Below are 25,042 nucleotides of genomic sequence, written 5' to 3'. Positions count from 1 at the left end.
CATTTTTCATAATGTTAAGAGCTTATTGCCATAAAATAAGCCCCTCAAAGGCAGTAATCCTGTGTTGTTTGCCTTGGTAGTCCAAGAATCTAGAAAAAGGTCTGGCATATAGCATATACCCAATAAATGTTTGTCAACCCAATCTAAAAGCTTTGGAACCCAAACTAAAACCCTCGGGAAATATTTTTAGTTTGCTTTCAGACTAACTATTCTGTCTCAAGATGATTGTATCAGACATTGGTCATTTTTAAAATTGAGAAAATGTAAAAGCAAATTTAATGAATAATCACTAATTATATATTCTCTAAAATCTATTTACCTTTACAGCACTGATGGCCATGTCAAGCGTTGAAACCTCATGGTCTTTGTGGGTGCCAAATACCTTGTCAATAGCAGAAATTGGGCTTTTGCAAGTATAACAATATGTGTCAATCTGGGACTTTTTCGGTTCCTTTTGTGCCTTCTCAACTACTAACGCTGATGATAATTGGTCTTGTTCCATCTTCTCCCTGCCCAACTCTCTCTGTTCAGCAGACATACTTTGTTCCACCTCCTGCACAAATTCATTTTCACTGATGTGTTCGAAGGATGCCCTTCCTTGAGATAACACATCTTCTGGTGTGGATTCTGAACACAGTTCTTCCGATAAAATGTCTTGAGTAACCACTTCATAATTGAGGGATTCAGTAAATTCATAATCATCCTGAACAGGGCTACTGCGGGGCCGATCTTCACTTGGCTCGGGTGAGACCATCATTTCGGGTTCCTCTTGCAGTGTTTCTTGGACACAAGTTGCACCGGATTCAAATTCTTCCTCTGGGAAGGACACTTGTACTGGGACATTCAGATTGACCTCTGGACTTGCATTCCCTGCTCCATTACCCTGAACACTAGTTTCATCTACTCTCTCTAGGACATTATTGGTGTCTTCAAATGGAACTGCATAGCTTATCTTCTGGGTAACCACTCTGACTTCCTCAGTGATGGGAGCTTTCCTCTGCATTGCTACGTCTTCAAGGGTCTCCACATGGCCTACTGATTCTCCTTCCCCGTAAATAGTTTTCTGTTCCTCTTCCAGACTCTGCTCCCCCAAAATAGGTCCAAATCTTCCCCAAATTTCCCCTTCTGCAGACCCTGGTTGGTATGAATCATCCTTACCAACTGGTTTTTCTTCCAGACCTTGGCCTTGGTCCTTTTGAGTTACAGATGTGTCATGGAGAATGTCATCTTTGAGTACATACTTCTCAAAATATATTCCTGTTCCATCATCTATGTCAGAATTTCTGCTTGGAAATGATGCCTCAGAATTCACGCTGTCACCTTCAGAAGCTGTCTCCCCTTCCTTTTTCTCTCCAACTGCTTCTTCATACAGATCCCTATATAAAAATGCAAGTGCAGGCGGCTCCTCCAGGAGTTCTGGATTAATGCCTTTAGCAGTGGTAGGAAATATCTGAGTTCGTGACAAGACTCCTTCCTCTGCATCAAATAAAGGCATCCCAGGTGACTTTGAGTCTACTTCTCTATGTATGCCCTTTGGAGCATCTCTGTCAGCTGATTTTTGGATAACCAAAGACTTTTGGGTCTCTGGGGGAGATAATTTGCTGTGGTCCTTTTCCAATCCATAAAAACTTTCATCCAATTTCACCAAGTCATATTCTTGCTCTAGGGCACTTTCCTCTGACCTTTCTTGGAAAGAGATAGTTTCTTCTGTAACTTGCTTTGAGAGTTCCTCTTCAACATTTAATTTCTGTGGAGCTTTCAGTTTTTCTAAGTCCGGGGAGATGTTATAATCAATCAAAGTATATTTTTCAAAATAATCCTCTTCACTGGGAATTGTGGGCTGAATAAAGGCTAACGTGTCAGTTTTTGAATCTGTGGGTACCTCCTCCTCTTTTGTTTTATGAGTTTCCCTTTGCTTATTTTCTTTCAATAATATAGCCTTTTCATCAGAATCTTCTAACTTAGTCTTTAATGTTTTATGGCAAGCAACTGTCTCACTATTGTCATGGAGTGGCGTGGTTTTAAGTGAAGCCTTCTCTTCCAAATATTCTAACTTATCTTGCATCTGTTCACTCTCTTCCTGATCTACTGAAGAAATAAATGCAGGAGCATGAATATTCAATATCTCACAACCTTCAGAAATGATACTGAAGGCACGCTTTTGATCTTCTGAAAGTCCAGCTGGCTTACTAGTCACTGCAAATTCTTCATCTTTTTCATATGTGTCTTCAGGGTCTTTGGTTATTTCTTTAGTAAAACCAGTTTTGTCGACACTGATTGCTGATGCATTAGTTATAAATTGAGCATAGTTGCTGCTTGCTGAAGGGCATGGTTCATTTACATGGGCATCTCCCACAGCCTGAAAATCATGCTTTGAAATAAAAACAGATTGTTTAGGCAAATCAGATGTATGATCTTTAGATGTTTGAATGGTATGGACTGTATGCCTATCTGAAGTCAATTCTGACCATGGCATTTCTTGTTTCTTTGCTGTGCTGATTTCTGTAGAAGCTCCTGAAACAAGCGTTTGTGGTTTTACAGATGATGGCAAATGTGGTGGTGTTTCTAAGCTCTTTGTTTCATCAAAAGGATGATCTAAAGTCCTTTCTACAGTGAACTGTCCCTTTTCTTCATTGTGATCCGCCATATCCCTGTTTGACTCTTCCAAATCCAGACTGCCTGCCTTAGGTAAAGAATGGCTATCTGTTTCATCATGAGAAGGAAGATCCACTGGAATGAAAATCTTATTTTTTTCCACCAAAACTGCTCTTTCTTCTAATGGATGTGGTTGAATTCCTGTTACCTTTGTTTCCCTAGTTTCTGGGTGAGTCTCTGAGAGCATGGTTTGTGATTTTTCAATAGTTGATGTGGCTTTAGCTATTGAAAATGGTTGAATTTCACCTAAAGAGATATCTGATTCTTCAGGCATAGACCTGGATACCTTCACAGAATAAGCCTTAATTTCCTGCTGCTTATTTTCTTCTGAAAATGCATGTGACCACTTTTCTTTTGCTTCTCCTTTCTCCTCTTCAGAACCAACAACAACTTGGTATCTTTCTTTGTGGTCTTCATTTTGACAGACTTGCAGCATAATAGCAGCTTTTGATTCTTCCAATTCAATAGGTCTAGATCCAGGTGTAATTTCTATCTTCTCTATTTCATTATTATCTCTAAGCTCTAATGGGGCCACAATTTCTTGTTTTTCTGCCAGCACCTTCTTTTCTGTCAAGGAATATGTTCTGGTTTCCAAGTTATCTTTCCTCTCAGCTGGGCTAACAGACTCGAGTTTTATTTCCTCTTCAGAAATTTTCAAGGAAGTAGGTTTTGGCATTTCCTTCTTTAGTCTCTCTTTACCATGATCAATTAAACTGACTTTTGATTCTTCCACTGGAAAAATTATTGACTCTGGTTTCTCTGGCTCCTTCGTGATACTTTCACTTGAGTAAGTGGATGAAGCTGAGATTGGCTGTTGTGGCACCTTTTCTATTGCATCAAAGGAAAAGAGTGATTTTTCTTTTTGACCACTTCTTGGCTCTTCCTTAAGAATAGAAACTTTCCATTTAGATGGAGGAGAGATTGCTGGCTTCTGGGCTCTTTTACTTTCAGCAACATGAAGAGGAACAACATTTTTGGCTTCTTCCATAATCGATTTCTCATTCATGGGGGAATAAGTTTGAATTCCAAGATGCTCCCCATCATCAGCAGAAGTAACTTCTGAGTTTGTGCCCATTTCCTCTGAGGAGTCGAGGGTTTCTGTCTTCCCATAACCTTCACTAGACATCTCAGAGGTGGATTTTGGCTGTTGTAAAACTTCTACCTTTGATAAAACTGTGGGTTTTTCTTTAAAGTCTTGACTTTCACCAGGTTCAACTAAAGCAGCCCTGGATTCTTCAGCAGTTTTAAGTTTTGCCTCTGGTAATGGATGATCAACTGGTTTATCAGTTGCATAATCAGAGACAGCTGGGATCATACCTTTATGCTCTGTCACAGTCACTGCTTTTTCTTCATACGGACTTGGCAGAGCTTTTAAATCTTCTTTTTCAGCAGCTTTGTTATCTGGAGTGCTTGATCCAAAAAACAAACTAGACATCCAGGATGTGAAAGAAGAAATTCCTTTCTTTCCTTTTTCTTCAGAAAGGTGTGGCTCAACTGTCTGGGGCTGCTCAGGCAGTCTTTGTGATACCTCAGGTGACTTTGGAGGCAGAGGTTCCTCCTTAACTTGGACTGAGGAGAGGGGTTTTTGTTGTGTGGGTATTTTCACTTCAGGTGCTGGTTTCCCACCCTGGTTAGCATCTTCTACAACCTTTGACGGAACCATTTTTGATTCTTCTAATGGCTTCTCTACAGGTACAGGAGGTATGCTCCTGTGTCCTTCTTTTTCATTGTCTGAGGCAGCTTCCATGACTTCTGCCAGGAAATGAGCTGCTTTGGTGGATGAGGGAATTGTTTTTGACTTGACCTGTTCCACTAATGAGCCAAATGCTGGTTTCTGGAGGATTCCTTCAGAAGACAGTTTGATTTCTCCCTGGCTCTCTTCTTTGCAAGGCCTGGGAAATTCTGTGTTTTCTCTTTCCAATATCAGACTTTCACTCCCTAGGAAAGAATGGATCTGCTTCCCCTCAGCAACATTTCTCTCTGCATTTCCAGCTGGAGCTGGAAATAATTTTGGTTCTTGGGTCAGTTTTATTTTTTCAGAAGAGTAAGTTTCAGTTGATAGTGTCTCTGCATTACTGCTAGAGCTGTCTAGAGTAGATATTGGTTCTTGTAATGATAAATGAGACTCGTCAGCAGAATGTGGCACAACCTGCTTTCTAATTTCATGAGTATGGTGTTTATCCAACAGAACATCATTGAGCTGCCCTGTCATCAGGTCACTGCTGCCAGAGGAAACCAGCTGCACAGATCCCAGTATTCTTTCATCATGATGACTGGCCAAATCTCTTTCTGGCTTTTCCAGCATCCAATTTTCATCCTTTGGATAAATAAGGGGCTCTTTCCTTTTTGTTTCTTTAACGTCTGCAGGCTTACTTGTCATAAATGATTCTGATTCTACCAAAGGCAAATTTTCTTTCATAGAAGAAAATTGTTTAATATCCAGATCTTGTTTATCTTCAAAAGAGCTGCTTATATCAGGCAATTTGACAGCTTTATCTGAAAAAGGCAATTTTTCAGGCTTCTTTTGTTCCACAAGGAGGTCAGAAGTAATCTTTGATGGTTTTGTTATGCTCTGGGGTACATGGAATGAATTTGGTTGGCCAGTTTCTTCATTTAGTTTAGTTAAAATATCTCCTGTTACTTGTGCCTTTAAATTTCCTACTGGCTGTAATGGGCCTATTTCTTGTTTTTCCCCTTTTTCGAAGTTGACTGAATGGTTCAACTCCTCTGATAAGCCTTTTAAAGAAAAAGTACTTGGCTGCAGTTCTTCTGAGTTTTCTGCTTCTACTAGAGAAGTAGATGCTTCTTTTGACCCAAGGCTGACTACCTCAGGAAAGAAAGGTTTAATTTCTTGATTCTGAGTTTCCTCGCTAAGGCATGCTAAAAACTCTGAAATTTCAGGCAATGTAGTAGTCACATGGAGTTCCCTGTTTTCTTGTTTTTCTTCTCTTAAATTCTTAAGTTCAGCTATGCCCTTTTCCAAAACAGAATCTCCTGTTTCAGATATGGGAGATTTTTCTTGTTTTGTATCTACAGTTCTACTTTGCCTACCTAAATCACTAATGAATTCTGACTCAGCATTTGGTAATTCTGACACTTGGTGTGGCTTATCTTTCTTCTCAGGTTCCAAAGAGAGTTCTGTCAAAGTGAGACCTTGTTTTTCTGACAGGTAATCTCCCAGATCTGTAGAAGACATCTCCATCACCCGTTTGTTCTTATCATCAGTAGGGGTCAGTAATGTCGGGGTTAAATCTTCTGACACTAAATTTTCTGTTTGGGGAGAAGAATTTGCTATTTCCTCATTGTTGCCTTTTGGAACTGCATGTTTGGTTGCAGCTGATATATTTTGTGATGAAGGAAGTTCCATTTCTTTTTCCTTTATCTCACCACATAGGCTGAGCGAAATCAAATGTTCAGGCGATACCACCTCTGAGGCAGATGTGGAGTTCTTTTTCTGTGCTAAAACTACATGTTCAGAATCAAGGACTTTAGAAAAAGAAAGACCTTGTTCATTTTCTATCACTGCTTCTTTAGGTACATCTGAATGCTCAGATGAAGATATTTTGGTTATTGGCAACCCAGGTTTAATTTCTTCAGTTTCTACTTTCGACAAAATTGAGTACTCTGATGTAGATAATACACTTGAAGGTGAATCAAATTTAATTTCCTTCTTTGCTTCTGACCAACCTGAATGTTTAGGTACAGTAGTTTCAATGGGAGAAATGACTTTAATTGCTGCCTTTTCCTCTTCTTTAGGAATGGAATGCTCATCTGTAGATGTTACCAGTGGTGGCAAACCACTTCCTAATTCACCCTTTCCTAGTTTTATTAAGAATGGATGTTCCACAGGGGTAGTAAGAGGTGCATCTGGTGGAATTTCTTCTTTTACTAATTTGGTTAAACTTGAATCATGCTTAGTTACAGATATGGTAGTCCTTGAAGAACTGGGTTCAATTACTTTCTTTATTTCTTCTGGCAATGCTGAAAATGCTGGTGCAGGTGCATCATGTACAACTTCTGTTTCCACTCCAGATGAAGCCGAATGTGGCACTATTGGTGTGACTGTTATTTTAGAATCATGTTTCATTTCCTTTTTCACTGCTGATAAAACCTCAGGTCCAGATAAAGATGTTTCCTTTAGAGGAGAAGGTGGTTTTATTACTTCAGGCTCAATCTTTGACAGAATTCTTTGTTCTGGTTCAGATGTCACAGTTGGAGCTAAATTGGGTTTGACATCCTTCTTTGGCTCATCTACCAAGTGAGAAACAACTGAATATTTCATCTCAGACCCTGGAACATTTGGAGGCTGAGGCTCCATTTTTTGATCCTGTGATACATGTGCTGTAGCTGCTTGAGAATCAGGCACAATTTCTTCCTTTCTGACTTTTGACAAAGCCATCTGTTCTTCTGCAGCTTTTGGCATGAGTGAAGCTTTGGTTTCCTGTTCTGTCTTAATTGCGCGGTCTGCATCAGGTGACACTGAATACTGAGACACAGGCAAAACATATGTTGTTTCTTCCTTTACCATGGATGATTTTGCAGGTAAAGAAACAGGTGTTGCAGTGACCAATGAACTAATAATTTCTTCCTTCTCCAGTTCACTTGTTACATATGGCAGAATTGAGTCTTCAGACTCAGGCTCCAAAGATGTTTGAATTTCCTGCTTCTTTGCCAAAATGAGATATTCAGATACAGACATGGAGGTTGTTTGATCATCTGGCTTAATTTCTGCCTTCTCTGCTTTATTTGTTGCAGGTGGCAGGTTCAAGTCTTCAGGTGCAGGTATCAAAGGGGAAGGTTCAGCTTTTTGTTTCTTTGAGGAACTGACATGCTCAGGTATAGGTGTAGCAGATGTTGATCCAATTTCTTCCTCATCTGCTTCTGAAGAACAGGAACATCCTGAAGCAGACATTGCAGTTAACAGTAAATCAGGCCCAATTTCGTTCTTTGTTTCTGGGATTCTAAATGGTGGGATTGAAACTTGTGATGCTGAGTCTGGAGAAAACAGTTCAGCTTCTTCAGTGTCTTCATCTGACAAAGCAGTATGTTCAGATGGCGATGTTAAACATATTGGAGAATCACACTCAAATTCTCTTTTCTCTGCTTCCTGAGGTGCATAGGGTGGAAATGAGAATTCTGATGCAAATGCTGAATCTGGAGAAAACAGTCCAATGTCTTCTTGCTCATCTTCTGACAAATTCATGGGTGAGGGGGCACCTTTCAGATTTAAAGGGGATCTGTGGACAATCTCTTCCTTCTTTGACTCCTGTGTTGCATATGAAGGTACTGAAAATTCAGAAGCAGAGGTGGAAGAGGGTGTATACCGCTCCATTTCTACAGAATCTTCTGATAGGACCACATGTTCAGATGCAGCAGTTGAAAGAGTTGGGGAGTGGCATTCAGAAGCCATCTCTATTGTATACAGTGGGAGAGACTGTTCAGATACAGAGTCCACATCTGGGGAATATGGTCCAATATCTTCCTCCTCTTCTTCTGACAGAATCTTATGTTCAGAAACCCCTTCTGATTTGAATTGGCACACATCATCAATTATTTTCTTTGGGGATTCAGGTGTTGCATTTGGTGGAACTACATATTTTTTCAGTGTTGAATCTGGTATGAAATGCTTACTTCCTACATTGTCTTCTGATAGAACCACGGGTTCCAATGGAGCAGCTGAAAGCAGTGGTGACTGGCATTCGGGAGTCTCATTTGTGTAAGGTGGAAGAACATATTCAGATACAGAAACCACAGCTGGGATATATGAGCCAATGTCTTCCTTCTCTTCTGACAGAATGACATCCTCAGAAACACCTTTGGGTTTTAATAGGGACTTGTGATCAACTGTTCTCTTCGTTGATTCTTCTGTTTCCTGTGATGGAGTTGAATTTTCAGAAGCAGGTATGGAATCTGGTGTGCAGCGCTGACTTTCTGAGGCCTCTTCTGAAAGGACCATGTGTTCCAATGTCCCTGTTGAAAGCGAAGGGGACTGGCATTCACAAGTCTTCTCTGTTGTGGATGGTGGGAAAGAGTATTCAGACTCAGAGCCCATAGCTGGGGAATAAGGCTCAAATTCCTCATTTTCTTCCTCTGACAAAACGGCTTCTTCATTGGATGGAGAAACTGGTTCAAATTCTTTCCTCTCTTGTTCATGGTTTGAATCTTGTGGGACTGAATACTCTGATACAAATGCAGAATCAGTACAAACAGACTCATTTTCCTCTCTTTCTTCCTCAGACAAAACTACATGTTCAGGTGTTGATGTTGTCACTAATGGCAGAACGGGCTCCTCTTCTTCCTGCTCCACTTCAGAGGCCAAACATGGTGGAGAGGACTTTTCAGAAACTAATGGGCTTTCTGGGTAATTAAGTTCTATGATTTCTTCTCCTGGTAAATTAGAATCTCCAGATTCAGGAGTAGCAGCTGTTGGTAGAGAAGTTTCTATTTCTTCTTTCTCTGATGCTTCTAACACTAGAGGTTCAGAAAGAGAAAAGGATGACTCAAGCATGTTTTCTTCTTTCTCTTCTTTGACACCAGGATGAGGAAAGCTCAGTTGTTCAGAGACTAGTTCTGCCCTTTCAAGTGAAGCCAGGTAAGGTTGACCTTTCTCTATGCTGAAACTTTCCTCAGCGGATGCTGCCAGACTTGGTGAACCTGTCTCCGGAAACTCCTTCTCCTCAAGTGAAATAGAATTGTCAGCAGAATATACTTCTTCCTTCTTTACCTCATCAACAAAAGATGGAGAGACTGAAAAGTCATCTTCTGAAATGATAGTTAATTGTAAATCATTTGAATGATCAGCAGAATATACTTCTTCCTTCTTTACCTCATCAACTAAAGATGGAGAGACTGAAAAGTCATCCTCTGAAATGATAGTTACTTGTGAATCACTTGAATGGTCAGCAGAATATACGTCTTCCTTCTTTACCTCATCAACCAAAGATGGAGAGACTGAAGAGTCATCCTCTGAAATGACAGCTCCTTGTGAATCAGGTTCAAATTCTTCCTTTGTTGTTTCCAGTAATGTAGTTGCAGATGTATCAGATACAAGAGAGGAAGGTTCCATTTTGTGGGTTTTTGTTTCATCACCTTGATGTTGTGGCACTGACTGTGGTGGGCTGAGCTGAATTTCTCCTTCTTCAGTGTCATTACTCATATAATAGGAAACTTTGTGCTTGGTTGCAGATGCTGCATTTAGGGATGGATCAGCGTGGATTTTCCTTTGATCTTCATGACTGAAAAATGAGGTCAAGGGCTTTGATCCTCTGGAGAGTGCACTTCTCCAGGGCGGAGCAAGCTCTTTTATGCTTTGAGATACAAATTTGCTGTCTGGGGAAACTCTATTAGAATCACTATTGCCTAAATCTGGCTCTAGACTAATAGATGCATATTTTCCTTTCCTATAATGTATTTCTTTAATAACGTAACCCTTTGGCAATGTTCCATAAAACTGCAGAGGAATTAATTCTTCTTTAACCGAATTAAACATCTTAATTTTATATTCTACTGTTCCTATGTAGACTGGCCTTAACACCAATGGCTTATATTCTTTGTATATTGCCCCAGTAATAGGAGGTATATTTGAGGTGGTCGTCTTTTTTTTCATTTTGTTGTAAATGCCAGTAGATGTTTTCTCTTTTTCCTTTTTTTGTATCTGACTTTCTGAAATTAAAGGGTTGTTATTTTTGTTTGCTGAAACATCTTGGGATTCAGAAGAATTTTTCTTTTTGTTGCTTTTCCGATGCAATGATGGTGAGCTATGCTTTGACTTATGCTTTCTTTTCCGAATCTTTTTAACTTCATCCACGATAAAGGAAACGTTCCCTGGAGGAGAATTCACAGTTGACCCTTCCAGACTGCACACACCGGAAGTCTGACTTTCTCCCGAGGCCCAGGGAGTGGAAGACCTGCTTGAATTGGTCTCCCAGGTTATCCCACTATCTTCCCGTTGAACTGTTACCATGGAAAAGGAGGGGTCAGATATGATACACTCCTGCTTGATCTTGCCCTCTTCATCATGCTCTGATAACCTATAGTAAATAATAATAATAACAAGTAAATATCGCAGTTTTACCAGGTAAGGAATTAATTTGAAATTAAAATATGGAGACTAGTACTGCTATCCACATCAAAAATAGGAAAGTGTATAAAATAAAGTTAAAAACTGAAGTCAAATGCCAAATACATAACACATTCTGCTGTCTTGAATCTATTATGTACCCCACAAAAGCCATGTTCTTTTAATCCATTCTCGTGGATGCAGACCTATTGTGGTTGGGACTTTTTGATTAGGTTGTTTCCATGGAGATGTGACCCACCCAATTGTTGGGGGGGGACCTTTTGATTAGATTATTTCCAAAGAGGTGTGACCCCGCCCATTCAAGGTAGGTCTTAATTAGTTTACTGGCATCCTCTATGAGGGGATAAAAGGCAGAGACATTCAGAAAAGAGCACAGAGATGCTTAGAGAGAAAACACCCAGAGACATTTTGGAGATAGCAGTTGAAACCAGGACCAGAAGGAAAGCTATGAGATGAAATTCAGAGTTTGCCCCAGAGAAGCTAAGAAAGGACCCCTAGATTCTTAGAGACAAACACCCTGGGAGAAACAATCAGAAGGACCCAGAGAAGCTAAGACAGAAGCCCAGAGACCTTTTGGAGAAAGCCAATTTGAAAGCAGAGCCCAGGAAAGAAGGACCAGCAGATGTCACCATGTGCCTTCCCATGTGACAGAGGAACCCCAGATGCCATCAGCCTTTCTTCAGTGAAGTTATTTTCTCGTTGATGCCTTAGTTTGGATACTTTTATGGCCTTTGGACTGTAAATTTGTAACCTAATAAACTCCCTTCATAAAAGCCAATCCATTTTTGGTATTTTGCATTCTAGCAGCTTTTGAAACCGGAACACACACCCAGGGTGGAGTGAATCAATACCTCACAAACTCAAAAAAGCCAAAGTTAAATTTACCACCTTCCCTTATCAGGATTACCCTCCTGATCTCTCTGTAGTCACCAGGGACTTCATAACAGCTCTTGTACCTGTCCCCAATCTGTTACCATCATCACAACCCTAATCTAGCTCCTTATCACTTCATCCCTAGGTTATTGCTGTTAGTTTCCCAACTAGTCAGGTGGCATCACGGTTACCTCCTACCCTCACCACTCTCAGCCCATCCTGCCCATCTTTTCATACCAGCTTTACTAAAAAATTTTACCTGCCACTTCCCTGCTCAGTAAATTCCTTGTACCTAGAGAGAAAAAGTTCAATATCCTTAGCCATCTGATCCCTCTCTGGCCTTATTCTCAAGTACCTGCCTCCACTGTCCCACCTCCACCCTATCCCTAAATGATAAATTTCTGTTCTAATTATATTACTCACTGTCCACTAAAGACATCTTAAGAACTCTGAGTTGGGGCCATAAAGGGAAAATAGGACCACAAAAAATACCAGTCTTCTGTGCTTCAATCTGTAAAACATGGATAACAATAGAACCCAACTTGTGGGGGTGTTGTGAGGATTAAATTAGTTTTTACGTGTAAAATGCTTAGAAACCATGCCTGGCACATAGTAAGTACTCAGTAAATGTTACCTATTCTCAGGCCTTACCACATAATACTTGGACAGGAGATCCAGGGAGCCAGGGAACGGTCATTTTCACCTGCTAGAAGTGTTTGGAGAGGCGGTGTCAGCCCAGGAGACAGCTGGCTGTGGCTGCCCTCCCACTGCCTTTGGGCCCCAGTTTCAGACTACAGCACTCTTCTTCTCTGGACTTCTTTTTTACATTTTCCTACTCACCTGTGCTCTTGCTATTCCTCCATCTAGAATGTCTATCCCCACTTCCCTCCACCTCTTCTGCATATCTAAACATTATCTACTCTTCAAGACCCAGTGTAAAAGCCTTCCCTGTTAACCATCCCTGACAAATTCAGCAGCCATGTTTGCCACCACCTCCTAAATAGTAAGTCCAAGATTAAAACTCCAAGAGCTATTTCCACCTAAGAAAAGGGGTACAATTTGAGGTAAATCCAAAGTATTGACTGGCTTATATCTTTTCTACAACAATAAAAACTAGAATTAGAAGAACTATGTTAAAACCACTAAGCACTAAAATTGAAGCACTTTTCAAAGATACCTGGTTAGAATTCAGGTCCCTTACTAATCCTTTTTTATAATCAGTCACTGTTTACATCAGTGGTTCTTAACCCTGGACACACCTTAGAATTACCCGTGGGGAGCTTTTGAAAATACTGATGCACGCCCTCCTCCGACAGACAGAGACTCTGGCCTCATCAAACTGGGGTAGGTTCTAGGCATTGCAACTTTTTAGTTATGTTTTAAAAGCTTCCAGGTGATTCCAATATGCATATAGAGTTGAAAATTACTAGCCTAAACTAATCCTAGCTTGGTCTTGAGACTTAAAGAGGGCATATCTTTCTTGTATCCTCAGAACTCTGGTTTCTTAGGTTTGGCTGGTGGCCGGGACCATAAGTCCTTACAGGTAGATTCTACTTTCTCTTTAGTTAAACTTCAGAGCTTCCCCAGCCATCTGCTGCAAACAGTTATGAATGTGCTGAGACACTGTGCCAGTTTAGATGCATTATGTCCCCCCAAACACCATGTTCTTTGAGGCAGTCTTGTGGGGGCAGATGTATTAGTGTTGATTAGATTGGAATTGTTTGACTGAGTGTTTCCATGGAGATGTGACTCAACCAACTGTGAGTGAAAAGTTTGATTGGATAATTTCCATGGAGGTGTTAACCTGCCCATTCAGGATCACTGGAGTCATATAAACGAGTTCACAGACAGAAGGACCTCAGAGCAACTGAGAGTGACATTTTGGAGAGGAGCTGCTGCTGAGAGACACATTTTGAAGACAGCCATTAGAAACTTACAGAGACATTTTGGAGAACGCCAATTTGAAATGCAACCTAGGAGCAAACAGACGTTCACCACATGCCTTCCTGGCTAACAGGTTTTCCAGACACCATTGGTGTTCTTCAGTGAAGGTACCCTACTGTTGATGCCTTTGTTTGGACATTTGCATGGCCATAAGACTGTAACTGTGTAACCAAATAAACCGCTTTTTATAAAAGCCAATCCATTTCTGGTGTTTTGCATTCTGGCAGCATTAGCAAACTGGAACAGATAATGATCTCCTTAGCTCTCAGCACAGTCAGTCACCCAGAGCCCCTGGGCCACTGGCCTCCAATAACATGCAGCCTCATCCATTCGTCCCAGTGTGCTATAAATAATATCCTTTTCTATACAGATCATGGAGTGAAAAAGGTTGGGGAGCAGTGAGAAGAACAATTTTTCCATTTCTCTAGGGGTAGGTTCTAGGCATTGCAACAGACTACAGCACTGCTGTAGTCTGCTCTCACTTATTTGCTTTGTTATTATACTATTGAAATTAATTTGGAATACTCTCTCTTGGTGCTGGACCAAATCCTATTTTACATTGTTTTTTCAGGCTCTTCTGTACACGCAATTAAAGTTATTCCTCAGAATTTTCAACTCCTACTAAGCTATACTACTGCTTCTCCCAACCATGTAACTTAATAGAAGCAGGATGCAATTAAAAATGAGGTTTATGACATGAATCTGGGAAGTCAGCATTTTTAATACAGCATGTTTGTAGTAACATTATAAAAGCAATTATAAACTTAATTTAGACTTAATTAGTGATTGTAAATTCAATATACCCTACCAGAGAAGTTTCACTACTAAATAAAATGAGTTTTTGAGTGCTTAACAGCATACCTAAATAAAGACCATAAGAAGGTATAGCCCTACTGAGATGTGTTCACTCAATCATTTACTTATTCATTCACTCATTTATTTCTTTATTTAATAAGCTTTTCTTGAGTTTAGTTACTAGGAATACAAATATAAAGACACAGACCTCCCCTTAAGAAATTCAGTCTAATAAGGAGACACAGAACTAAACACTTTAATAAAGTATGATCAGTACTATTACAAAAGACAGGCAAGATACAGTGACAACATAGAGGGAAGACTTAACAGAGGAAAGATATTTGAGTTGGATTTTGAAGAAAAAAATAGGAGTTTGCAAAATGGATGAAAAATGGAGGTAGTGTAGCATGGGGAGGTCATTCCAGGAAAAGATCACAGGATATGCAAAATGTACATACGAATAAATCAGTCTGGCCCACCAAGAGACAAAAAATATTTGGGGTATCTGGATTATAGGAGAACAAAGGAAGAGAATAAGGACACAGCCATCAGGAATTAGAGAATGCAAGCATTCTCACCTATGCAAAGATATATGCATCAGCTTTTCACCATTAAAGGATTCTGGCTATGAAGACCATCACATTCATTCCCCTCTGATTCCATTCTCACAAATCAACCTTTTCTTATTACTTGGCTTCCCATGTAGATTTATCAACAGGTTTGAAGAGAAACAAATGACCTGAGAAGCTCACTTCCTTCCCCCTTTCACAGTTGGGCAAGAAGTAAGTTCAGCAGGTCTGCGTTAAATCAAAGAAAGAACAGGCTGATACCGGAGCTGTGCAGCAAAGACTCCCTCTTCCTTTTATTAAACATTTTTATGCAACTATGCAGATCACATTTTTCTCTCTTATTCCGTTAGTGTGATGAATTACAATGATTGATTTCCAGGTGTCAAACCAATCTTAAATTCCTAGAATGAACCTAATGTGGTTGTGATGTATTATTCTTTTTATATAATGCTGGATTTGGTTTGCTAATATTTTGTTTAGGAATTTTGCACCTATTCATGAATAAGATTGGCCTGTAATTTCCTTTCTTTTAATATCCTTGTCAGGTTTTTTGTATCAAGATTATGATGCCTCATATAACAAGTTGGAAGAGTAGGTGAAAGATTGGCATTACTTCTTTCTTAAATGTTTGGTAAAATTCAGTGGTAGTTATCTGGGCCTGGAGTGTTCTTTGTGGTAAGGTGTTTAATTAGCAATTTAATTTATTTAATAGTTCTATATCTGATCAGAATTTCTATTTCTTTCTGTGTCAGTTTTGGAAAATTGTGTTTTTATAGGAATTTATCTATATTATTACATCTTAAAAATCATTGGATTAAGTTGTTCATAACATCCTTTTAGAATCTTTCAGATGTTTTCAAGATCTATAATTTTACCCAGTTTTTCATTCCAGGTATTAGTTACTTGTGTCTTATAATTTTTTTCTTTGTAAGTATAACCAGGAGTTTTCAATTTTGTTAATCTTTTCAAATAAGCATTGCTTTGTTGATGTTTTTTATTTCATAAATGTCTGTTCCTTATTATTTCCTTTCTTCACCTTTCTTTAGTTTTAATTTGCTTTTAGTTTTCTAACTTCTTGAGATATATTCTTGTCATTAATTTCCAACCTTTCTCCTTTTCTAATAGATGAATTTATCTATGCACTTCACTTTAAGCACAGATTTAGAAGTATCATAGAAAAGTTGGTATATAGTATTTTAATTATTATTAATCTCAAAATATTTTTGAATTTCCATTGTGATTTCTTGTCTAACCCATAATTTATTTTAAAATGTGTTTCTTAATTTCAAAACAATGGGGATTTCCTAGTTATCTTTTTATTAGTTATTTCTAGTTTGATTGCATTATGATCAGAGAATTTATTTTGCATTGTTAAACTTTGAAATTTGTTGAAACTTGTTTTACGGCTAAATGGCCAAGTTTTAAAAATGTATATATTTACTTGAAAAGAATACGTGTCTTGCAGTTTTTCAGCAGAGTTCTGTCTATCTAAACTAAGTCAGGCTTAGTTGTTTTATTCAAATCTTTTTTATAATTAGTAGTATTTTTTATCTGCTTGTTCTATTTGTCTCTGAGTGATATATATTAAAATTTCCTACTATATTGTGGATTTGTCTCTCCTTATAGTTCAGTTAATATATGATTTATGTATTTGGAGGTTATGTTATTAAATACAAATAAATTTAAAATAGTTAAATATTTCTAGAGAATTGAACATTTAATCATAAGGAAATGTCCCTTTTTAACACTAAGTAAAGCTTTTTGCCTAAAATCTACTTTATCTGATACTAATAAAGGTTTAGTTGAAATTAATAAAGTTTTATGAGCTTTCTTTTGCTTAGTGCTTCTATGGCATATCTTGTTATAAGGCACATCCTTATGATTATTGCATGTCTCTTATAAGCAGTATATAGATTTTTAAAATCTGATCTGAGAATTTAAATGGAGCTTTTAGTACATCTAAACATAATATATAAGTTCCAATATATTTGGGGTTATTTGATTTCTATTTGTACTATCTATTCTATATTCCTTTTTCCTCTCCATGCTTGCCTTATTTTGTATTGAATATATTTATTATTCCACTCCCACCCTCTATCAGCTTAGCAGTCATATACTGTTTTACTACTTTTTAGGTGGTTACACTAGAGATTGCAACAGGCATACTTGACTTATTAAAGTCTAATATAAACCGGTATTTTTACCTCTTCCCAGACAACACAAGAGACATAATCACTTTAATTTCAACTTACCTGAACTTGTAATTGTATATTTTAATTCTATAAATGTTTGTAAGTCCCAGAAGATAAAGTTAATATTATTGTTTTATACTGACAATATTCATATAGATTTACTTAGATATTCAACCTTTATATTGTGCTGCTTCATTCCCTTCTATATCTCTGAGATTCTATCTGGAATCACTTTCCTCCTCCTTAAAGAATTCCCTTTAGTATTTCCTTTACCGTGAATCTCCTGGTAACAAATTCTCTCAGCCTTTTTCTTTAAAAGTCTTTTTATACTGTAATTCTTGAAGGATATTTTCCCAGGGTACAAAATTCTAGATTGGGCCCCTTGCTGATCAAGCTGGCAGTGAGATGTTTCAGGGCTCTGTCCCTGCAACAACCAGCAAGAACTGGTAGAAACATTTTTTTCAAAGCTCCAGAAAACAGTTCAAGGACTACAGTAACAGGACAAGTGCTGAATCAAGAAAATAGCTAATTAAAAGTGGTAGGATCTTATGCACGCTGGTTGGCCATGCTCCCATCCCCTCACCAGCTTAGCATGGAGGTAGCTCTGGCCCCAGTTCTGAAGTGAGCAGAGTAACCCACATGCACAAACTAGGAGCATGTGTGTCTGTCCCAATCTGTCTAGTCGTGGCCTTAGGCACTTGCCATCCCAGAATTTTCCCTTCATGTTGAAGGTGGTTCATAGAGCTATCCTACAGAGTGCTCTGGGAGTGCAGTCAAGTCATGTTGCCTGTAGCAAGGAATTGTTGGCTATAGGACATATATAGTGCAGTCCCTGGGACCTTGAAGAAACTGTTTTCTAGGGAAGAGGGAACACTTGTATCCATGAAAATGGGGAAATCCTAGGGCCACATGAACATGCACAAGACAAGGCGTATGTACAAAAAGGATCATGAGGTGCCTATGCTTTGGCCTGGAGCTATTCTCTAAACTCAGTGTGTGGATAAGCCCTGAAGGAGATCACTCACACAGGAAAATCTGCAAAGATTCAGAAAAGTGGTTTCTTTTCCTTCTTTCTTTCTTTTCTTTTCTTTTCTTTTTTTTTCTGTTAGCTCCTGGCATTCAAGGATTCAAGGAATGGTCTGTTATAACACTAGCTGAATATAAACTTAAGGAACAGATGCCTCAGAGTCTAAATTCCAGCAATAACACATAAAAATACCAAAGTTGTCAGATTTCAAAAAAGAGAACAAAACATACAAAGAAATAGAAAGTGATAGCCCAAGAAAAGGAGAAGATTAAAACATTAGAAACCATAAATCAAGAGGGCCAGTCTTGGGACATACCACACAAAGACTTTAAAAAAAAAAATGCACCTCAATATGCTCAAATAGCTAAAGGCAAACATGGACAAAGAATTAAAAGAAATAAGGAAAACTACAGATGAATGCAAAGAGAATATCAATAGAGAGATGGAAATTAAGTAAAGGATCCAAAAGAGCTGAAGACTACAGTAACAGAAATTTAAAATCCCTAGAAGGGCTCAACAGCAGATTGGAGGTGGCAGAAGAAAGAATCAGTGAACTTGAAGATAAGACAATTGAAATCATCCAGTATGGGAGGCAGAAAGAAAAAGAATGAACAAAAGTGAACAGAGCCTGAGCAACCTGTGGACAGCATCAATCATATCAATATACACACTGTGGGAGTTACAGAGGAGAAGAAAGAAAGAGGCAGAGAAAATATTCAAAGAAATAATGGCTGAAAACTTTTCAGATTTACCAAATGACATGAATATACACATTCAAGATGGTCAATGAACTCCAAACAGGATAAACCTAAATAGACCCACATAATCAAACTATTAAATGACTAAGATAAAGAGAGATTTTGGAAATCTGCAAGAGAGAAGCAACTTGTCATATCCAAGGGAGCTTCAATAAGATTAAGTGCCAATTTCTCATCAGAAACCATGGAGGCAAGAAGGCAGTGGAATGACATATTTAAATGCTGAAAGCAAAAAACTGCCAAACAAGAATTCTGTGTCCAACAAAATTGCCTTTCAGAAATCAGGGAGAGATTAAGACATACCCAGATAAACAAAATCTGAGGGAATACACCACCACTGTTCTAGTTTGCTAATGCTGCTAGTATGCCAAACACCAGAGACGGATTGGCTTTTATAAAAGGGGGTTTATTTGGTTACACAGTTACAGTCTTAAGGCCATAAAATGTCCAAGGTAACACATCAGCAATCAGGTAACTTCACTGGAGGATGGCCAATGGTGTTCGGAAAACCTCTGTTAGCTGGGAAGGCACATGGCCGGCATCTGCTCCAAGTTCTGGTTTTAAAATAGCTTTCTCCCAGAACATTCCTCTCTAGGCTTCAGCTCCTCAAAAATGTCACCCTTAGTTGCTCTTGGGGCGTTTGTCCTCTCTTAGCCTCTCCAGAACCAAAGTCTACTTTCCAAGGCCGTCTTCAAAGTGTCTCTGTAAGCTGAAGCTCCTCTCTCAGTTCCAGTGCATTCTTCAAAGTGTCCCTCTTGGCTGTAGCAAGCTCGCTCCTTCTGTCTGACCCTATATAGTGCTGAATGGGTGGGGCCACACCTCCATGGAAATTATCCAATTAGAGTCATCACCCACAGTTGGGTGGGGTATATCTCTATGGAAACACTCAAAGGATTCCAATCTAATCAGCACTAAAGCGTCTGCCCCACAAGACTGCATCAAAGAACATGGCTTTTTCTGGGGGACATAACACATTCAAACTGGCACAACCACTAGACCAGCTCTACAAGAGATGCTAAAGAGATTTCCACAGGTTGAAAGGAAAGGACAATAGACAATAGATCAAATTTGTGTGAAGAAATAAAGATCTCTGGTACAGGTAATGACAGGGGTAAACATAAACACCAATACTGTTGTGTTTTCAGTTTGTAACTGCACTTTTTACTTCCTATGGGATCTAAAAACCAAATGCATAAAATTTAATGATAAATCAGTGGTTTTAGACTATAATGTATAAACATGTAATTTTGTGACAAGGACTACATAAATGTGGGGGTTGGAGGGGTATAGGAACATAATTTGTGTATGCTATCGAAGTTAAGGTGGTATCAAAGCAAATAAGATTGTTACAGATTTAGGAGGTTAAATTTAAGCCCAATGGAAATCACAAAGAAAATATGAGAGTATGCAAACTCATAAATACTGAAGTTAAAGTACAAGTCACCAGTGGCAAGGGTCAGGGGAGATGAGGAGTTAATGTATAATGGATGAAGGGTTTCTGTTAGAGGAGATATGAAATTTTTTTAATACTGGAAGGTGGTGAGGGTATGGCAACATAGTGAATGTGATTAATCCCACTGAATGGTGTGACTGGAAATGATTGAAATGGGAAAGTTTATGTTGTATATATGTTCCCACAATTACAAAGAGTAAGCAACTAAAGAGACAATGGCAATTAAATGCAATATGTGATCCTGGATGGGATCTAGCAAGGGAGGAAAAAATGCTCAAGCAGACATTATTAGGACATATGAAAAAATTAGAACACAAACTGTAAGCTTTACATCAATGTTAAATTTCTTCAACTTGATAACTGCACATAAGGTAGTTGCATAAGTGAATATTCTTGTTCTTAGGAAATGTACATGGCAGTATTAAATTTTCAGGGAGCATGATATATATGTCCTATATTCAAGTGTTCATAAAATTGGTTGATAAAAAGATAGATGAAAAGATGCATAGATAGATATAATGATATGGCAAATATTGAAAAATGTTAAAAATAGTGGATTTGGTATCAGGGAGGACAGGGTCATATTGGAGTTCTCTGTATTATTTTTCTAACTGTCCTATAAGTTTGAAAATATTTCAAAATTAAAAGTTTAAAATTAAAAAAAATTCTAGATTGGCAGGTATTTTCTCTCAGTATGTTAAAATATCATTTCATTGTCTTCTATTTTCCATTGTTTCTGTTGAAGAAGCCAACTATCAGTGTAACTGCTGCTTTTGTGAAGGTAATCTGGATTTTTCTCCCACCATCCTCCAGCTGTTTACAAGGTCTTCTTGTTATTTTCGGAAGTTTTACTATCACATGCCTAGGTGTTTTATTCTGCTTGGAGTTTATATGACTTCTTAAACCTGCCTATTGATGTCTTTCATCATTTTTGAGAAATTCTCAGCCATTTTCTCTTGAATTTTGCTTCTTCCCATATCCTTTCCTCTCTTCTTCTGAGATTTCAATTCTATAAGTTAGAACTTCCCACTGTTTGCTCTCTGTGCTTTATTTGGATATTTCTTCCTATCTAACCTCCAGTACACTAGTTCTGCCTTTAACTGTCTCTAAAGTGCTATTAAAAATCATCAAATGTGTTATTATTTTCCTATTACATTTATCAGTTCTAGAATGTCCATTTTTTTCATTGTTTCCAGTTCTCTGATAAAGTCTTCAACCTTGTCTTTTATTTTCATGTCCCCCTTTCCCTATTAATAAGTTAAACATTACATAGGTATCATCCCTCTACAGAACCCTTCCCTCCCCGTAGCATTCCAGCTATTCCCTGAATTAGCATGACTCTCTGTGGAACAACAAGAGTCTGGAGGATTGTGTGTGCTTTGTTACTACTGTTTCTAAGTACTCCCCTCCCCCAAAAAAGCACACTAATTTATATTTGAATTGTGTGACATAGTAGTGCATATGTCCATGTCATTCTCTTTTCTAAATTTATTTCTTGTGAGTTGTGTTCACATAATTCAGTTCTCAAGAGATGAATTTTATTAAATGTGCTGAAAAATCTGATTTCTGGGTTTCCAAAATGAAGGATCAGCTCCTGGAATAACATGACGATGTGTTTCATGTGTTTCCTGTTTAGGCAGTGATCAGCCTCCCTATATACACACCCCTCTTCATTTCAACTGAAACAGAGCCCAGTACCTTATTAAAAATTAACTTATTAAGAATCATAAATGAAGAGGACCTGACAATTTTATAATATATAATATTTTTATGTAATTTTATTGAAATATATTCACATACCATATACATCCAAAGTGTACAGTTGTTCACAGTTTCATCATATAGCTGTGGATTCAACACCACAATCAATTTAATATATAATATTTTATAACTGAGGAAACCAAAAGGTAGAAGAAATAATATATAAATACATAGAAATTGAAATTTTTAATGAGGGAAAGTGGCTAGCCATTCAAGTGGAGCTACCAAAATAATAATTTCCCTTATCATTATCAACCTATGTTTCTCATTGGTACGCTAATTTTTTTTCTTTTTTTTTTTTAAACTACACATCTGAAGAAGTGATATGGGTCCTTAAACTATTTTTATCTGAAAATTAAACTTTGTTTTTATTAGGCTCATGATTTGCAGTCTAGAAACTGGTAGTCCCTTCATCTTTCCAGCAGTTCATTTATTTTTTTCAGGGATTGTTAATGAGGCAGGAAGTTACTTCCAGTATGCCTGTGGATGGACTTTACCAAAGCAATATTAAAGCTCTTTATAGGAATATAATTATGGACAATACATTAGATTTACATGATGCCTTATTCTACTTCTAAGCAATCACAATGCACTAATAGGAACTGTATTTAAAAGAAAAAGAAGGTAATGGGTAAGATTTTTTCCAAGTATATCATTTAAAATTCTTTAAGTATCAATTGTTGTAAAACAACAATGGGACGTCACATATGACCCTGCTTAGATTGAAAACTTTGAAAAACATGTTTTTAAAGCATAAGACACCAAGCAAGCTTGTGATCTTATAATATAATTTTTAGTGTTTTATGTGGCCTTTTAAAAAAATCAAGCATTCTTAGCCACATAACACTAATTCCAGAATTATTATTTCACCAAGAATTAATTGAATACCCATGTCCTTACAGCAGAAAAATCATCACATGCATTAATGAATGAAAGTAATATAAAATAGCTTAGGCTCAGAAGGAGCTTATAAGCCATCAGGAAGTTAAGGGGAAAAAAATTCCATGAAACCACGGATGGAAAAATTATTATACAACATTATTATGCTGTAATATAAATTGCTTATTTTATAGGTTTACTAAAGACCATTCAAATTCATTGGGGGATGAAAAGAATAAATATCTTATTTCCATAATGGCCAGTCATTTCATAAGGCTGGAAGGCCCTCTACTATTTGAAACCTAGTTATCTTTCTAACTGTGCCTCTCACTCTTCCTATCATGAACCCTGGGCTCCAACCAAACATAGCGTTCTTCTCACCCCTCATTTTTTACTTACATCCTTCTCTTCACTTGGAATAAATCATCTCTGTACATCCTAACTTTACTATCTCTACAAAGACTAGCTCATATGTTATCTTCTCCATGAAATCATCAGATTCTGCAAGTCAAAATTTTCTTCCTCCAAACTTCTGGAATCTTAATGTCATCTTCTCCTATGGCATTTACCACCCTACAATAGTTATTTTTACATCTGTGTTAGTTAATCTACAAGCCTATATGCTCCCTGTGAACAGGGATCAAGTCTTTTAATGGCTCTCCTCTTATGAAATATTTCAAAAGCATTCATATTTGTTTTTAGAGGAACAACTTTTTTACTTTTGCAACCATATTTCATCAGCAAAAGTAATATTTAATCAAGTCATGTAATAACATTAAGTGCAACCAATATAAAAAGGTTTGGGAATAATCACAACTGACCCTTAGTAAAACTACAACTCAGAACGGTATTGGAGAGTAGCCTGCCAACAGGAATGGTCACCCTGGGCATCAGTCTGTTTTACAGAAAAAATGGAGAGCTTTGGCTTTTCCAGCCAATTAGGTTTAGTGGGAAGTTGATTTTAAAACTTATATTCCTTTTTCTGTACATTTCACATTTCCATTCAATAGTGTTTACAGCTATAGAATTTTCATTTCAGATAAACTGAAAAACTACATGACTTCATCATCATTGACTTTCAACTGATTTCAAGTTGAAGCCCAGGTCAAGACTCATTCATTCAACAAGTATTTATTGCACTCCAATTATGTACTAGGTACTGTGTTAGGCATGGTTCCTTACAGAGAGATTACTGTTTAGTGTAAATGTTCTAGAAGATCTTTAGAGTTCATATCCATTTAACCAGTTTGGTCTAAGTTATAGATTTGTGGTAGACATATAAATTAATTATTCTTCTGAAATCTAGTATATATTTGAATGTTGCTACTAGAGGCAGCTCTACAGTAAAGCAAATTAGGTGCTTGTGTAAGCCCTCACATCTACCAGAGCTTTGCTAAACACAGTCAACATTCCCACAGTGTATTAATTAGGGTTCTCTAGGGAAACAGAACCAACAGGAGATATCTGTAAATATGAGATTCTATAAAATTGCCTCAAGCAACTGTGGGTATGCATGAGTCCAAATTCCATAGGCAGGATGCATGAGTCCAAATTTCATAGGGCAGGTTGCACAAGTTCAAATTCTGTAGGGCAGGCAGTGAGGGGCAAGTCCAATGAAGGTCTTCGATGAACTCCCCAGGAGAGGCCAGTTGAGTGAAGCAGGAGAGGTTCTCTCTCTTCTCCCTTAAAAGTCTTCAACTGATTGGAATAAATCCAGCTGATTGGATTCTCTCATTGCAAAAGACATGCCCTTTATTGATGTAATCAGTCAGATGTGCAATTGACTGATGATTTAATAAACCAGCCTTCTGGCTTATTAGACAGCCACAAATGTCCTTGCAGTAACAGTTGGGCCAGTGCTTGCTTGACCAGACACCTGGGCACCATCACCTGGCCAAGTGGACACATGAACCTAACCATCACAGTCCACCCCTTGTCAACTTGGCAGCTACACATATCACCTTAAACAATACTTAATCTTTAAATACAACACAATAACAGACATATGTTTCACCTAACGGTATTCAGCTGTCCTATGCACAACTGGAAACACACT

At 38.0% G+C, this 25,042-nt stretch overlaps 1 protein-coding gene across 3 annotated transcripts in view; it reads right to left on the bottom strand.

Annotated features, from left to right (window-relative positions):
- Nucleotides 1–25,042, bottom strand: part of CMYA5 (cardiomyopathy associated 5) — a 117,379-nt gene that overhangs the window by 53,955 nt on the left and 38,382 nt on the right. For all 3 annotated transcript variants that reach the window (XR_005211414.1, XR_005211415.1, XM_037801675.1), the window contains exon 2: nt 320–10,685. Coding sequence is in view for 1 of the 3 variants with exons in the window: in XM_037801675.1 (XP_037657603.1) it covers nt 320–10,685 (10,366 nt within the window). In the remaining 2 variants the exon portion in view is untranslated. The remainder of the gene's footprint in view (nt 1–319; nt 10,686–25,042) is intronic.

The sequence above is a fragment of the Choloepus didactylus genome, chromosome 13 (assembly GCF_015220235.1).
Source record: "Choloepus didactylus isolate mChoDid1 chromosome 13, mChoDid1.pri, whole genome shotgun sequence".
Classification (NCBI taxonomy): domain Eukaryota; kingdom Metazoa; phylum Chordata; class Mammalia; order Pilosa; family Megalonychidae; genus Choloepus; species Choloepus didactylus.
The sequence above is the reverse complement of the archived record's forward strand: the minus strand, read 5'-3'. Positions and strand labels throughout refer to the sequence as shown.